General features: G+C 41.7%; 1 protein-coding gene across 1 annotated transcript in view; it reads right to left on the bottom strand.

Moving 5' to 3' along the window:
* Positions 1-1,174: 1,174 nt before the first annotated feature.
* LOC308281842 (uncharacterized protein) overlaps positions 1,175-18,252 on the bottom strand; it is a 29,602-nt gene continuing 12,524 nt past the window's right edge. The window contains exons 15-23 of the mRNA XM_080722164.1: positions 15,804-15,917; positions 15,123-15,236; positions 13,620-13,698; positions 6,987-7,212; positions 4,627-6,421; positions 4,347-4,520; positions 3,583-3,756; positions 3,032-3,078; positions 1,175-2,655 (exon numbers count right to left, since the gene is read on the bottom strand). Coding sequence (XP_080578290.1) covers positions 2,126-2,655; positions 3,032-3,078; positions 3,583-3,756; positions 4,347-4,520; positions 4,627-6,421; positions 6,987-7,212; positions 13,620-13,698; positions 15,123-15,236; positions 15,804-15,917 — 3,253 coding nt within the window. The 3' untranslated portion in view covers positions 1,175-2,125. The remainder of the gene's footprint in view (positions 2,656-3,031; positions 3,079-3,582; positions 3,757-4,346; positions 4,521-4,626; positions 6,422-6,986; positions 7,213-13,619; positions 13,699-15,122; positions 15,237-15,803; positions 15,918-18,252) is intronic.

The following is an 18,252-nucleotide window of genomic DNA, read 5'->3' as shown; positions in this document are numbered from 1 at the left end:
AAAAGCAAACTCGACATGTATTCAAGGCTTCATGGGGTGTGTAATTGATAGGAAATAACGAATGTTTTGGGTGAACTACTCCCTTAAGTGGTCAAAAGCAGAATGACACTTTGGTAGATGTTTGGCTTTGTTACCCTGCACCGATATTTCGAGTTGCATTGTGACAAGGTAACTGCACAACCCCAAAGCAAATTGTCATCGCACTTTAAGCGTTAGTTTCAACTTGCAGGTGTTTTGATTTGAATATGCATGTCTGTGATGTTTTGTTGTTACAATGGTACCTATCGTGGTTGTTGTTGAATACAGGGAGCCTTGCCTGAGTTGCCTCGACAGTCTGAGGTTGTACAAATCATTGCAGGAACGAAATTACAACCCTTTTTTTGTTGTTTTTTGTTGTTTAGACCAGTGGTTCTCAAACATTTTCATGTAAAGGACCCTCAGATCAAATTAATTATGTATTTGTCCGCGGACCCCGATCTGAAAATATTCTGTGCAAGGGATCCTCCATACACGATTAGATTTTTTTAATAGCCTATTAAAAGTATTTAAAAAGAGTTTGATGCTAAATTAACACATTTAGCTGGGGACCTCCTGGAACCCCCCCAATGGCCCCTGTGGATCCCTGAACTCCCCTTTTGAGAACCACTATGTTCCGTGACGTCTTGACTCTTTCATTGTCAGGCCTTTAACTGTATTAATATTGCACACAGTCAATAATGTGGTCGACTGTCAATGATGAATGTATATTAAGTGATTTTATGTATTTATTATGTGGTATTTTCATGGTCTACTGGTGGACATAACATGATTGATTGAAAACTGTTATTAGTCTTAAATGTAAACAGCACATGATACAAGAAATTAAAGCCAAAATAATAAATCCTGGGGACTTTCCATTGTGGTCCTGTGTACTACTTGTCATCAACAAATACAAACACTAAAATGTATATTTGACCTCCCTTTTTGGTCTCCTGATGTTGTTATTTTCTACACACATTTTCCAATCTTGAAACATTGATCAGAAATACATTCCCAGGGGTTGCTTATTGCGCCCCAGTCCGGCTTTGATTGGTTCTGCCATTGGTATTATGACTTTGATAGCATATGCGTTCTATACATTATATGGACATGGACAACCTCTAAGTGAAAAGAAGTGAAGCAAGGTACAAACATAACCATTTTAAATGCATTAATACTCCTTTATTATCTTTTGTGTCAGAGTATAAAAGGTCAATAGTAGTAGTAGTAGTTTATTTTGATCATAAAAAATACAATTTATACATTTCATTTCATATGAATCATTAAACAGAACAAAGAAGATGTAGGCTAAAGCCAATGGCTTATTGTGCCTACCCTTTTCACAAAGACAAAACGTAAAGGAGATAATTTCTCTAAAAAAAGAACGAAAAGAAAGAAAATATAATATGTAGAATGTGGGTGAAAGTGGTGAAATGACACGGTCACTCTCGAGGTCAAGGGTAAAATATCTGAAGTGGAAATCGCTAGTAGTGGAAGTATAAGTGATGAGGATTTGATTGACGGGCATTCGTCCCACTGGTTGTTAGGGAGTGCTGGTCTCAAGTTCAATGCCAAATGTTTGAGATAAAAATACATATTAATGCTTTATAGACATATACAGAGAAGTAAAAAAAATAAAGATTTCATAGGTAAGCTTCAAAAACATAATAACCAGACAAAAAACACAATGTTATATACATCTTAGATGCAAATGAACGTTTTACTCCACTACAAATCATTTGACAGCTTTAGTTACAAGTTAATTTTCAGATTTAGATTGATAGAAAAGCATACATTATCCACTTAAGCCCTATTTTGTATTTTGTAGCTACAAGCGAATAGCATTGTTGACAGGATGATACTATGCCTCTCTATCTGACACACATTGAGGAACCTGGTGGCCAGTGCGAATAGTTATCATATAATTAATGCTCATTAATTTTGATGGGGTAATATACACTTATAGCCAGTGTTGACTTCATTATAAGGCTCAAATATATTGCGGCTCTAGACAGATATAGTATTAATTATTTTCGTTTCGTTTTTTGACATTAAAGGTTGCTGACCTAACCTTATCCCTTACCCTGCTTAACTATACCTCCTCCTCCTAGATCTGACACAAAGACACTGAGGAGCCGCAGTGCCAGCAACAGAACCCAGGGTGAAGGGTATCAGTGAATGTGGACTGGAAGGTGTGCAGGTGGGTCAGTGTGTCAGGGGACACTCTGTAGAAGGACACGGTGCCAGCGGGACAGTCCACATATACTCCTAGTCTGTTGGAGCCAGAGGGACTGACAGGGAGGACAGTTTCCTCCGCATTGTGACACACAATGTAATTGTTATCATTACCCTCACATTGCAGACACCACGACTTGTCGTTGAACCCAAATGCACTGCCACTGCCCTGTCTGTTGTTTCCTCTGTAAGACACAGCGATGTAAACCCCTCCATTCCACTCTACCTCCCAGTAAGAGCATCCAGTCAGGCCCTCTCTACACACCACCTGCCTGTTCTCATATCTGTCTGGGTGATCGGGATACAGCTGATCATCTGTCTCACATGTCACCTTCCTGTTGTTCTCAGAAAGAGAGAGGCGTCGATCTGCTGTGTTTGGATCCAATGTGAGTTCACACACATCTGATGAAAGGAGGAGATACAATATAACACCAGTTTACAATCAAATACAACTTAATAAAATAAATTGATGTTGATTATTTTTCAATCTATGTTTTGGGAAAATGTTCACCTTTGGTTTACAAGTAGGATATATGCGTGTGCACATGTGCGCATGCACGCACGCACGCACGCACGCACACACACACACAGCCACACACGAATGCTGGCACACAGACAGACACATTACTTTAATGATTATTATCTTCTTCCAGACGGATGTTACTGGCTGAATGTCACTCTGCTCACTCTCTCACTCTGATGCTTCTGTGTATATGAGCTGTTCATCTTAATAGATGAATCTAAAAGATTCCATGAATAAAACAGAATACACACTTACACTTCTTCACACTTGGTGTCAGCCTGCACTCTCCACCATGGTCGACACTGGGGGTGAAGGAGAGACAAAGTCAGTACATTAGACATTACTATATATACAGCAGAACTATTCAAATATAAAGGGTAAATGGACTGCATTTATATAGCAACTTTACAATTTATTTCACATTCACACACCGATGGTGGTGGAAACCAGTGTCTTGGTCAAGGATACTTTGACACTATAGCCAGGAGGAGCCCGGGTTCAAACCGGGAACTTTGTGAACCAAAAAGGGGCTGCTCTACATCCTGAGCCACTGCCACCCCTTGACTAGTTTTATCTTGGTTTATTTAAGTTGAGTTGTGAGCAAAGTTGCATGAATCTAGTCTCAGAGAGAACCATAATGCATTTGAAAGGATAGTAATTTTGTATTTTGAACAAAATGCCAGACACCAGTAACAGACCAGATGCCTGCGGGCCATCAGTTGAATAGGCCTGTTATACAACATCACAGTATGATTTCCCTACGCTAAACCTACTAGAGCACTGAGTGGCAGCAAGTCTCTCCCTACCCGAGAGTCTCTAGTACCCAGAGAGGATCCTTCAGTCCAGCAAATAGCGTCTCCACTCCGGAGGTTCCCAAATGATTGTAGCTGAGGTCAAGTTCTCTCAAATGGGAGGGGTTGGACTGCAGAGCTGAGACCAGAGAAGCACAGCCTTCCTCTGAGACTTGACAGCCTGATAACCTACACATGCATGCCCAAGCAGCGCACACATGCGCGCGCACACACACACACACACACACACACACACACACACACACACACACACACACACACACACACACACACACACACACACACACACACACACACACAGTCTGGTTATTACAAGGATGCTGCTTATTTGGTCCTTTCTGCTATGTGAAGCTAATGGATACGTTTGTATGATGGGGATTGTTATCTAAAGTTATCTAAATGATAAGCTTCTCTCCATGATTGTATTGGATGAGTGGAACTAGTTCAAATAGATTTCTTTTGGTGTAGGGTTTACCAACTTTCGTTGAGGTTTGCAATATAACATTATTAGAATATTTTAATATTAAGCAATTGGTGACAATGCTCAGGGGCTCAATAGTTAGATGCTCCCTCTCTTTTGATACACCATATATACTGAGCTTACTTGCATCAATGAGCAGATAATATTCCTATAATTGATATGATTACAATGTATCTGCCTCCACCTAATTAATAATAATTAATTAATCAATCAGGGTAATCTCTATATAAGCCAGCATTTGAATGGTGTTCAGTTGAAATTATTTAGGAATACTGACTTGAGTGTCTCCAATGTACAGTCTGGACTCGCCAGTCCAGCAGACAGCAGTGTTACTCCTGCATCTTTCAAATCGTTGTTGCTCAGGTCCACTTCTCTCAGAAGAGATGTCTTGGAGCTGAGCATTGATGATAACTCGCCACAGCATCTCTCCGATAGGTTACAGCCACTCAGCCTGGAGAAACATTTGTGAACAAATCACATAAAATAAAAAATGGCATAAAATGGCAATATGATGATAATATATTCAATGTATCCATATAATGTATCAGATCACCTACAGCGCTTTCTTTGAGGCTTTAACCACAGGCAGCAGCCCCAGAAGAGCCTCCTCTGAAGCAGAGTATTTCTTTAGGTCAAACACGTCCAGCTCCTTTCCAGATGACAGCAAGATAAAAACCAGAGCTGACCACAGAGCTGGAGAGAGATGGTCTGTAGAGAGACGTCCTGAACTCAGGTACTGTTGGATCTCCTTCTCTAAAGAATGATCATTCAGCTCATTCAGACAGTAGAAGAGATTGATGCTTCTCTCTGGGGAGGGATTCTCCCTGATCTTCTCCTTGATGTACTCGATGGTTATCTGATTTGTCTGAGACTTACTTTTTCTCAGTCCAAACAGTCTTCGTAAGAGAGTCTGATTGGTCTTTAATGACAGTCCCAGCAGGAAACGGAGAAACAAGTCAAGGTGTCCATTTTCACTTTGTACGGCATGGTCTACAGCACTCTGGCAAAGGTGATTCATGTCTGGTTTGCGTCTAATTATCTTGGACAACAGAGAGGTTGTTTGTGAGTTTGACAGTTTGTTGACACCAGTGTCGATGAATGAGTGAAAGACATAAAGAGCAGCGAGAAACTCCTGGACACTCAGATGGACAAAGCAGAACACCTTGTCTTCGAACATCCCTAGCTGCTCTTTAAAGATCTGCGTGAACAGTCCTGAGTACACAGAGGCATCTTTGATATCAATGCCAGTCTCTGTCAGGTCTTCTTCATAAAAGATCAGGTTGCCTTTCTGCAGCTGTTCAAACGCCAGTTTTGCCAAAGACAGTATGGCCTGACTGTTTGTCTTACCATCAGAATGTGTCCGATATTTGACATGTTTCTGTTTGCATAGAAAAAACAAAAAGTAGATGTACATCGCTGTCAGCGTCGTTGGCAGTTCTGCTGTCTCATCTGTTCTCAACATGTTCTCCATAACTGCAGCAATGATCCAACAGAAAATTGGGATGTGACACATGATGTGGAGGCTTCGTGATGTCTTGATGTGCGATGTGATTTTTCTTGCCTGGTTCTCATCACTGAATCTCTTCATGAAGTACTCCTCCTTCTGGGGATTTGTGAACCCGCGAACCTCTGTCAATCTGTCAACATACCGAGAGGGAATCTGATTGGCTGCTGCAGGTCGTGTAGTTATCCAGATGTGAGCAGAGGGAAGCAAGGTTCCCTTGATGAGGTTTGTCAGCAAGGCATCCAGTGAGGTTGGCATTGTGACATCAGTACAGATCTCATTGTTCTCGAAGTCCAGAGGAAGCCGAATTTCATCTAACCCATCAAGGATGAAGACAATTTTTGAATCGTTTAAGCTGGATATTGCTGCTTCCTTGGTTTCACCAAAAAAGAGAGAAAGAAGTTCCACCAAGCTGTACTTCTTGTTGTTCTTCAGCATCAAATTCAGCGCTCGGAAGGTGAATGGAAACACGTAGTGGACATGGCGGTTGGCTTTGTCTGATGCCCAGTCCAGAGCGTACTTCTGAGTTAGGACTGTTTTACCAATGCCAGCCACTCCCTTTGTCATCACTGTTCTGATTGATTCATCTTGTCCAGGTAAAGGCTTAAAGATGTCTTCAAATTTGATTGCTGTTTCTGTTCCAGCTGGTTTTATGGATGCCGTTTCAATCTGTCTGACCTCATGTTCTTGATTGACCTCTCCACTCCCTCCGACTGTGATGTAGAGCTCTGTGAAGATCTTATTCAGAATTGTTTGGTTTTCTTGGTTTGAGTTCCACTCAGACAAACACAGAAACTTCTTCTTCAGCTTAGACTTGAATTGTCGTTGATACACAGCAGGAAGAATTCCTGAATGACCAAAAAACAGAGAACACCTGTAAGTGTACAATATATTATGGTAGATGTGGTCCTCCAATGAGAGGTCTAACGTTAAAAGGGGATCATGTGTCTGCCTTTTTTGTTCCAATATTTTGTAACCCATTTTGCACTCAATGCCAATTGCCTAAACTGTAATCCTGGGCGCTACTCTCCCTCTACCAATACATGAGGAGGCCGCTTCTTATCACCTGACAGGGGGGTTTCCCTGGTAGGACATAGCACGTTGAAGGAACACATTAAACCAACCAGTTCCTTTCCCCTCCATCAGGTGCCCCAGATGACCAGAGGGATGCAGTATAGAGACCAGGATTATTGCATGTTTTTTTGTGAAGGTACCTACCCTCTGGGACACAGGGAGAACATGCAAACTCCGCACAGCCCTTTCGCCAACCCCAACTAGGTTATGGGCACTGATGACGCAGAGGAGAAAGCTGCAAATAAAGGCTTTCTTACTGCTCTCCATTGTCTTAAAACCTTGAATAAAGACGTTCTTACTGATCTCCACCATGTTAAGATTCAATAAAGGTTGTATTACTGCTCTCCAGGGTCGCAGCCAGCTCCTCCTGATTCAGAATCCTCAGTAGGTGCAGGGTGATCTTCAGAACTCCCTCCCTGAAGCTCCTTATCTGCTCGTCCCCACTGTCCACCACACCATCCTCCTGCTTCTGGCTCTCTAAGAATTCTGTGTCATCTGTTGCCAAAACCGTCTTGAACCTCTCCAGCTCGTCCTTCACAGATGGGATGAGATTCTCCTCAAGCAGCTGAAACGCAAAATAATATTAAATGGCAGAGCTCTTGCACCTTTGTCCACGTTGGGGAAACTATCGACCAATCAGAAAATGGACCAGAGCTAAGTAACTTTAACGAAGGACAACATTTTGCAACTAAGTCCGGTGAGGCGACTCAGTATTCTTCACGACAAACTGTTCAAAAGTTATGGCAAAAGATAGAAACTATGAAATATCGACCAATCAGAATTGTGGCCGGGCAAGTAAATGTAAACACAAAGACACATGGTTGTGAATATGGGTGGCGATACGGAACTGGAACACAATGGTATCCAACGGAATGCGAGGATGCTAACCAGTCCCCCAGTCCTCCCCCAAATAAAATTCCTGCCAATACAGCCTAAAACAATAATAATAATAATAATAAATAAACATATTTTCTTATTTTCTGCTGTTTCACAACTTGAGAGGTCTGTCCCCTTCTGCTGGACCTGGACACAATTGAGGATACGACCTGGTCTCTCCTTGATGGTAGACATGAAACACCACTGAATCCTGAGTTCTAGCACCTTGATATGGTGGCCTCAACAACTGAGAGCACCTAATACCCCGGACTGAACACTTCTGCCATACCGTGGCCCAATCATCTGCTGTCACCATCTCTCGTCACGGGACCGAGCCGAGAGGAACAACATGCAGCAGGAATGCATTGTCCCGCGAGCAGTGGAGATAACCAAGGCACCTGACCTTGTCCCTGTGTCTAGGCAGGGGTCAATGTGAAGGTCAGTGAACCACCTCTGTAGTGGATGTAGATGTAACAGCCCCAGGGGACCCAGAAGGCGGTGAAACAGGAAGAAGTCCTCTATGAAGACGACTTAATGGCTGATGAATACAGCACGTTCTGGAAGAAGAAGTAACTGACAGGTGGTGCTGTGAGATTTTCAACAGCAAACGCAGTGCTCTCTCCTAGAAGAGGAATGGGCTCTTGCAGCCATATTGGAGGGAGATTGGGCCGCTTCATTGCTTCCTTCACAGGTGTTGCTAGTTGAGACTGAGGTCAGCATGTCGAGCAGTCTGTGCCATGTCACCTTGCCCCAAGGCGTAAAGACTTCAGGAGGTTGTGTATCCTCTCCACCCTCTGTGTAGTCAGCCATGCCTGCCATTACAGACGTTGGGAGAAACAAGCTCCTTTTCGAGGTTCACTGACATGCCAATTGCCTCGATGTGAGCAAGGACTCTTGACAACACCCTGAATGAGGGGGCGCAAATAAGCCAGTCATCGAGAGAGGGTTGTATCTTCACTCCTGACAAGCATAGTGATGTTAAGGCCGGCCTCATACATCCTGTGAATATGCAGGGTGGTAGACTTGGCCTTGTCTTGGCAAAGCACAGCTATGATTTTCGCAGTGTCGCCACAGACTGCCTTGCTCTCTCTCTCTTTCCTCTCTCTCTCCCTGGCCTCTGGATTTCGGATTTCCAAAACGCAACGAAAACACGCAGTGCAGTGTGCAACCACCTTAAGTCCCTTGTCTTACTGAGAGACCTAATGGACCAAGTTGCCAAAAAGTATCTCTGACCCATCTGGTTATCGCAAGAACTCCAGAGAGGATGAGGACATCTTAGAACTTGTGAAAGTATTCAAAGAGACGCGGCAGAGCAAAATTTACGAATTTAGCATGGTCCTACACATGAAGCAACAAAAAAATACATTAACTCAAAATGTAAGGAGTTGACTTCAGTATAACACTGGTCATAAAAAAGGGGGGAAAAAAGTATGTAAACATTTCACTGTCTTGCAGAAATATTTCTTTCCTATCTTTTTAATGTTTTTTTTTTTTTTTTTTTTAACCCAAGCAAGCCTATCCTGGGCATGTCTTAAAAGGTGAACATTTGTCAAAATCACAATCTGACACATTTTGAAGTTTACAGAACAGCTATTTTGGGAAGGGATTTGTAGTGAAGGGGGAAACAAGTATTGACACCTGCGGCACCACAATCATTTGGCATATAGTGATTAAGTGTTTAATACATGAATGTCATATTTGATGCATTATTGTCTGTTAAAGTAGCAAGTTATACTTGTAGATCTGCTTATTGCTAAATCGCGTATCGGGTCGGGTCGAGGCCGGGCACTGCACTACCTGCTGCGGCGGGGAACGCGCATGCCGAATTTGAAAAAGGGAATGAATGCCCCACCCTTTAATGCAAACGCCATTATACCTGTTGTCATAGGACCCGTTTTGACCTTCTGTTTGCCTGTGTCCACTTATGCCCATATATGGAGATCTCTGCAGACACAGTGCCGGTTCCGGAAAACTCTGATGTCAGACATCAGCTCCACATACAGGTGTCCATTTTATGCCCATACAGTAGCCTATATGGAGATCTCTGTGAATGCCCTACCTTTTAATGCAAACCCCATTATACCTGTTGTCATAAGACCCGTTTTGACCATATGTTTGCCTGTGTCCATTTATGCCCATATAGGAACATCAAAACACGTCATACTGATGACATTCAATACGTAACCATGGCATTTTTTGTTGACTCATGTGGCGTACATGATGTCAGAGCCTTTTATGATGTGATGTCACAATGAGTCAGTGCTTGCGCCGGTTTCCTCAGAAACAGCCTGATGTCAACAATCATCTCCGCATACGGAGATTCCGAACATTTCGCGCCGGTTCGGGAAAACCGCACATCGGGCCGGGTCGAGGCCGCTGCACTCCGCGCCGCGGCGGAGAACGTGCGTGCCGAATCTGAAGCCGGTGGGAGGCGGAGATTTCTACTCAAAAGTGATGTAAATATGTAGCCTTTCTGAAAAAAAAAAATGTAACAATGTAGCTAGGCTATAAACATGTACCCTGTCAGAAAAAATAAATAAATACAAATAAGTAAGCTATATTCCTGTCGAAACCGTGTACAATATGAATGGGAATTTAGTATTGCTCTAGTATTGCTTCAGCTTGCTGCAGTTTAAAAACTGGAATGATTGTCCATAATGTAGGCCTACTGAATATTAATTACACTTACATTATATACTGGCATTGGTCTACAACAGCATCAATCAGTACTGAAACCAATGCTTGGTGTCTTGTCAGTGTACAAACGTGTCTCTGACTATAGTGACTGAAGTACCTGTTGGAAGTACTGTAACAAGTCCCTGATCAAGATTATATCAGTTGGCTCTACCTGTCTACACTTTGTGATGAGCTACATCACAACATGTGAACGTTCAAACCCATACCTAAATAAGTTGTGGCAACAACCACTCTACAGGTTCCATCAACATGCAAAGATTATTCCACTTTTTTTTTTCTTTTTTTTTCCAGCGCTGTGGAAGATTTCAACAATGAGGTTAACTGGCTTTGTGTCTTTGTCAATCACTGTCCCCAAGCTCTTTTCTAAGGTAACCACTACCAATGGCTTTTAGTGTCTGGCAGTAAATGATATAAAGCACATTTAAAACAACTGACATTTACCAAAGTGTTGTACAGAGCAGGAGCAAAACAATAAAAGCAAATACATGTAAACAAGTGTCAACATACATGAACACAATACATACTAAAAAGAAATATAAAATGAGCTCAGGTGAAGCCAAAGAAAATACATGAGTTTTAAGCATAGATTTAAAAATCGAACCTCTGTTCGAAGTGGAGCTGTGTGTGTGTGTGTGTGTGTGTGTGTGTGTGTGTGTGTGTGTGTGTGTGTGTGTGTGTGTGTGTGTGTGTGTGTGTATTGCAGTTGATGCTCAGGGCAGGCTAGACTCAACAGCACCTCTCTGGTCACCCAGGGTTACTACATACAGGCTACATACAGACCCACAGACCCACCCACATACCCACATACCCACCCACATACCTACACACACGGCCACGTATAGGGAGCTTGTGTTCCACACAGCTCCAAAAATGTTGATGGACTGAGCAGACCTAATAAAAAAGCGCAGCCTGTTCCATAGCCTGGGGGCTGCAGCCGCAAACGTGTGAGCACCCATGGTTACCTTGCAGGGGTTGAGCTTGCAGCAGTTGCTTGTCGGCCAATCTCAGCACTCTAGCTGGATGACATTGACTATCTTTTATTCAATATCACCCAAAGAAGGCGCTTAAGGTTGGTGGTTGCAGGCACATGACACATTCCTAGTCCGATATTGTTTTAGCCTCTAACACAAGTACACCCAAATGCTAGTATAATACAGACATCTTGGTCCGCAGAGGCAGTAAAGCAGTGGTTCCCAAAATGGGGGTAAAACATTTGTTTTCTCACTCAACACAGTAAACAAACCAGCATACAGTATAAGTGTATAATAGATCAATTATTTGTTTACAAAAATTGAGGCTGAATGCACAGGTGACTGTATCATATAATCAATTCCCAACAGATCCCCAAACCTTTTGTTTTGGGGTGAGCTGGTTTCAGTTCAATCAACCTCCTCTTGTGTGCTAGTGAGGTGTGCCCATGGGTGCGCCCTTATCGAGACACTATATACTTCATTGTGCAACAGTATTGCGCGTCGAGAGTAGCTGATATACAAGCTCACATCGTGTCACCAATGCAACCGTTCTGAGCTTGGAGGTCTGTGGCGACACCGTCGCAGGACAGAGCATAAATTAGGCTTCATGGACTGCAGCTGGGCGAGCAGTAGCAGCTCTGGTGCCGTGATCATGAGGAGTGCTCCCTCCGTTCTGATGACAGCGAATGGAGGTGGGGTTTGAAGTACAACTATTTTGATTCGCTATTATTGTTAAAAATCCACACAAACCAAGGATTACATATTTCAAGTGTGAGAAATCACAGTAAAAATCATAAACAGTCTTCCTCCATACTGCGAGAAAAACAGCATCTGAAAGTTTGATGGAATGCATTTTTAAACGTGAGTGCATTGACCACGTACTTATCCATTGCATCCTATATGGGCGGTGCGGTTCATTTGGTGCCGACCTGCGCGCGCATACTGGTTCTCATCAGTGTGATGTGGACCTTACAGCATATCTGTCCATTTAAAGACTTTTAATACCTTTTTATACCAAATTGTAAAATAAGAAAGAGGCAAATATTGTGAAGATAGGCGATCTACAAGCTCACAGCGCCTTGCAGTGCGAGTCCTTGTGAGCTTCTAGATCTGCTATTTTCACAATATGTATCTTCCTGGAACGGTAATCACCATACTGATTTTCATCATTTCAACAAATACGCATAAACAAACTAGTTCACATGAACAATATTGATGTAAAATAAGATATCCGAACGGCTACATATATTTTATATGTGCAGAATTACAATTAAAATACATTTTCATGTGAGCCCCTCTGTTCTACGGACACTATCGTGTCCGTAGGCGATGCCTTGATGGCCGTGGCTTGTGATTGGCTGAGCCACAACTGGAGGCTTTACCCAGGCTTTTCTTTCTTGCATGTTACTTACTATTTGCATGTCATATGGACTTCATCCACAACGATACCAAAGAGCTTCTCCAGGTAGATTTCGGAGTTAGCATGTCCCTCCATTTCTGCCTCAGAATCCATGCCTCGGGTTGGCGAAAACAAGTGAGCATTGGCCGTTTAAAATGTCTGTTGTCGTGCACACCAAGCTGCATCGCCATTAAGTCGAACCTTGCAGCTTGTTTGATTGGGTTGTCCATACTCATTTACTGCCAAAGACGCTAACTTTGGACGGCAGTCAGCCACTTGGAATGGGCCAAAAAACAAACTATAATTTCAAATAATGTTATCTTGTCATGTTAATGACAGTTGATGAAAGTTTATGTTAAACGTTTTATTATTCTAGATTCTCATTTGTTATTTATAATTCTTATTCAGATGAAGGTTATTCATTGAGAAACAAGCGTAAATATAAAAATGTAATAAAAACTGAATATCTAATCGAATTGTGATCTTAAAATCGAAAGTCGAATCGAATCGTGGATTAGGCGTATCGTGACACCTCTAATGCAGACTAATTAAATGAACAGCGAGTTGCTTTCCAACACTGATCAATGCCGAACTCCTGAGTAGAATGTAGAACAGTGTAGAACAGAGTTGAAAAGAAATAAACTATGTCCATCACAACCCCCCCCCCCCTAAAAAAATAAGTCAAAAAGCTAGTTACGATATAACGATTCTGTTCTAAGAGTTCCACATTAAAAATAATAATACAAATATTCCGTCAGCACTGATATTACAACTGTTGTGAGCCACCATTAGATTGAATTCACACCTTCAGCCATTCAGCCATTACTAACACTAACTCTAACCCTAGTCGCACGCCTAGCCATGTAGTCGGAGTCGTCTGACTGTCAAAGTTAAGAAAAGTAATACGTAAAAGTATAGAAAGTACTGAAAGTACTTTTATTTTCATTGTAACTGTACCGGAGGTCAAAAAAACGCTAATCATTTTTCACATCATTATTGGATAATAATATTGGATGTGAAATGACACACCTTAAATATGGAGTCCAGGTCTGTTTGATGCTTGCGAGCAGATTGGCCAATGGCATCTTGTGATCTCTCCTGATGGTCTCTGTGGAAGAAGCATCACACACACACACACACGCACACACACACACACACACACACACACACACACACACACACACACACACACACACACACACACACACACACACACACACACACACACACACACACACACACACGTGCAATTAAATCAACACAGCATGAAGAGCAGTACAAATCATGCAGTATATTATGCCATGAATTCTGTCCTCTACCTTAGGCCTGGGGCCAATTCTGATATCTTCACAAATTGGTACCACCCAACCGTCCAACGTGACCGTACATTTTTTACATTTTTGACTCGCTACATGTCTCTAGTTTACATTTTGGTATGATAACCCTTTCTGAGACCCAGCTTAATTGATGTTATCAGCCGCTAGAGTCGGTCTCCCATCGACTTTCTATACAGGAAAATATTATATTTTTTTCTGGGTATTTAAGTAGGATGTGAGGGGTCAAACTAGGGGTTTGTCATGATGCTGAATCTATTGCACGCATTTGTTTTGCACAAAAAAACATTCCTTTGTACTACAAATGGCCCCAGAAAACACAAAACTGATGAAACTGATGAAAAGTGATGACTCGTCACTTTTCATCACTAAACCATCTAGCGGCTGATAACATCAATTAAAGTGATAGTTCACCTATTTTTGACATAAAGCTGTGTGAAATACTTGCCATTAAAACAGTGGTTAAAAATGTATTAATTGATTACCAGAGTCCCGTGGTCAGAGTTCTGTTCAGTTTTAGATGAATATTAAGTAGTTTCAATGGGGTGGGGGCCATTTGGCGTGGCCCAATCATTGAAAATAGATGAATCCACAAAACTAGCGTCATTTTTATTGTTGGCCTATTTCTACCATATAGAGCGAGGTTTCGTTCTGATCAGCTGACTGCAAAGCACCTTGTTTTGGGGAAATACGTTGCAGCGGCGTAGTGATACTGGACACAAAAAATAGTACCATGTGACAGAGGGGTCAAAGTTGAACGAAAGTTGGTCTATTTGGTAGAAATAGGTCAACAATACAAATGACGCTAGTTTTGTGGATTCATCTATTTTTAATGATTGGGCCATGAGCCCCTGCCAAATCACCGGAACTACTTTATATTCATCTAAAACTGACCAGAACTCTGACCACGGGACTCTGGTAATGGATTGATACATTTGTAACCACTATTTTAATGGCAAGTATTTCACACAGCTTCATGTAAAAAATAGGTGAACTATCACTTTAAGCTGGGTCTCAAAAAAGGGTTATCATACCAAAATGTAAACTAGAGACATGTAGGAAGTCAAAAATGTAAAAAATGGACGGTCACCTTGGGTGGTACTAATTTGTGAAGATATCAGAATTGGCCCCAGGCCTACCTAATGAGTGTGAGAACAACACAATCATGTGTTGTTTTGTGTCTGTTTTACATTCTAACCTCTGATCAGTGGAGTGGTGTCCATCTTTGAAGACAATAGGTGTACCCATAGACTGGTCACTCCTCATGGAGACACAGCTGGGCCCAGGAGACTCCGATCTCTGCTGATGAATACTGATGGAGATGGACAATGATCATTTTGTTTGTTTATATTCACTTACTGTACAAGATAATTTCAAGATAGATGATACACAATGAATCAGTAACAATGTGAAGGAGAATGCCTAAAAACCCTCCAGGGGCTTGAAAAGTGGCATTCTCCACAAAAAGTGGCATTCTCCACAAACGTATGGGGCACACAATTGACAGGTGCGTTGCGACTGGTGTGGCTGTGGGCTAAGCGCACCATATGAATTGTGTGCCCCATACATTTGTGCTTCCCAAAGGTAGTTTTGATATATTCAGTCCTGCATTAATTTCTGCCCCTCGCCCAGAGAGAATGTTGTCTGTGCTGTGCAGCTCGTGGAAAAGTGGAGATTTTTGACTGAACACACGTTTTCTGCCAGAACTTTCAAAGGGATATGAAACTAGAGGACGATATCTGACAAATTGCAGGAATTCATTATTGGATGAGTACACTCGCAGCGCGATGCATATGAAGGCCGACCAGATCAGCCTGCCATGACCTCTTGGTCCAAATACTTTGTGTGCTACAGTTTTGTCTATGTTTTACATTCTAACCTCTGATCAGTAGAGTGGCGTCCATCTTTGAAGTTGATGAGTCTTCCCTTGGACGTGTCACTCTTCATGGAGACACAGCTGGGCCCAGGAGACTCCGATCTCTGCTGATGAACACTGACGGAGATGGACAATGATCATTTTGTTTGTCTGTTTATATTCACTTACAAGAGAATTTAAAGATGATACATAAAGAATCTGTAAAAATGTGCAAGAGAATGCCTAAAAACCCTCCAGGGAAGTGGAGCTTGAGAAGTGGCATTCTCCACAAAAAGTGGCATTCTCAACAAACGTACCGTATGGGGCACACAATTGACAGGTGCGTTGTGACTGGTGTGGCTGTGGGCTAATTAATCACACCATATGAATTGTATATTATTTGACTAAACACGTTTTCTGCCATAACTTTCTAAGGGATATGAAACTAGAGGACAATATCTGACTAATCACAGGAATTCATTATTGGGTGAGTACACTCGCAACGTGACGCATATAAAGGCTGACCAGATCAGCCTGCCATGACCTCTTGGTCCAAATTCTTTTATTGGTATTCCAATGTCCCGTGTGCTGCAGTTTTGTGTAACACTGATGGAGATGATGATCATTTTGTGTGTCTGTTTATATTCACTTACAAGAGAATTTCAAGATGATACACAAAGAATTTGTAAAAATGTGAAGGAGAATGCCTAAAAACCCTCCAGCGGCTTGAGAAGTGGCATTCAATAGGATGTTGTTGGTACATTCATAAAATAACATTACATCAATGTGATACCAATAAAACATTAACAGACATAACAAAATACACCATAGGCACAAAAAGTAAACCTATTTTTCTCTGATGTGTGAATATTCCTATAAATGTTGGTTATGTTGTATTAAAAATGAAAATGTATTAATTTAGCGGACATTCAGTGACTAACAGAGGTCAAATATCTGTCTGAACAACATTCTATCCAAAAATAAATGGACATGTGTGGACAAGCTGACATGCAGTAGCTACCCTATACAGTTTGTCAAAATAACAACACACTGTATTTATAACTAATGTATTATCAAACAGGTCACAATAATTGATACAAGGAGTGGGGTGAGTTACAAGGAGTGATCTCAAGAAAGAGTGTGAAGTGAGTCTGAAGCAGTGTCAATTTGGTGACTTGTAATGGCCATATCGGCCACCGATATCGTATGTGCTGATATCAATCAAATCAATCAAAACTTTATTTATATAGCACATTTAAAAACCACAATGCCGACCAAAGTGCTTTACAACAGAATAAAAACAGTGGAATCAAAAAACATCACAACCTAAGTATAGACAAATTAACAAAAAAGCGAGAAAAAGCAAAAACAAAGTTAAAAATGTAAAAGCTGTGGTTAAAAGCCAGATTAAAAAAGTGAGTCTTAAGAAGGGACTTAAAAACCTCAATAGACTGGGCAGACCTGACACGAAGAGGAAGGTCGTTCCACAGCCTAGGGGCGGCCATGGCAAAAGCGCGGTTGCCCCTAGTTATGAGTCGGGCAGTAGCAGTGGGGTTCAATAAAGAAAGGCCAGCTGACCGTAAGGCTCTAACTGGGTTGTAAGGTTCAACCAGTTCAGCCAGGTAGGTAGGAGCCAGCCCGTTAATGGATTTAAAAGCAATTAAAAGGATTTTAAATTTAATGGGGAGCCAATGAAGAGAGGCCAGGACAGGGCAGATATGGTCCCGCTTTTTGGAGCCAGTAAGTAGGCGTGCGACCGCATTCTGGACCAACTGTAGGCGCTTTACTGATGCTTGGTCGATACCAGAATATAAAGCATTACAATAATCCAGTCTACTTGAAATAAAAGCATGTATTAAAATTTCGAGCTGCTTGTGGGGGAGATATGGTTTTACTTTAGAAATTAAACGTAACTGAAAGAAGCTGGATTGAATCACAGAGCTGATTTGTTTGTGGAATTTAAAAGAGCTGTCAAATATAAAACCAAGGTTCTTAACAAAGGGACGGAGATTAGGAGTTAGGGAGCCCAGGGAAACAGAGGAGGAGGGAGTATCTTGGCCAAAAATTATTATTTCTGTTTTATTGCCATTTAATTAAATGTAGGAAATGTATGTCCTGAAGGCAGTTGTGCCGATATGAAAAAATGTATGTTAGTAGTGTGTCTGTGTCACTCCAAACTACTCTTTTTCTCAAAAAAAATGTTATTGAATTAAGTAATTGGTTTAATAAAGCAGCTGTCTGTTGTCACTGTACCATTGCATAATCATATCAGTGCAAAATTCCTTGCACAATCCACACAGAAAAAGGCCTGTTTTCATTCCAGCTCAACAAAAACAAATCACTATATCGGCTGCATATTGGTTATCTGTGATTATCCCCTCTCTAATATCGGTTATCGGTATCACTCACAAAAATCCATATCGGTCGGTCTCTACCCTTAACTGTTCCAGATGAGCAGATTGGTGCTTTGCAC

The sequence above is a fragment of the Nannobrachium achirus genome (assembly GCF_963921795.1).
Source record: "Nannobrachium achirus genome assembly, chromosome: 3".
Lineage (NCBI taxonomy): Eukaryota > Metazoa > Chordata > Actinopteri > Myctophiformes > Myctophidae > Nannobrachium > Nannobrachium achirus.
The sequence above is the reverse complement of the archived record's forward strand: the minus strand, read 5'-3'. Positions and strand labels throughout refer to the sequence as shown.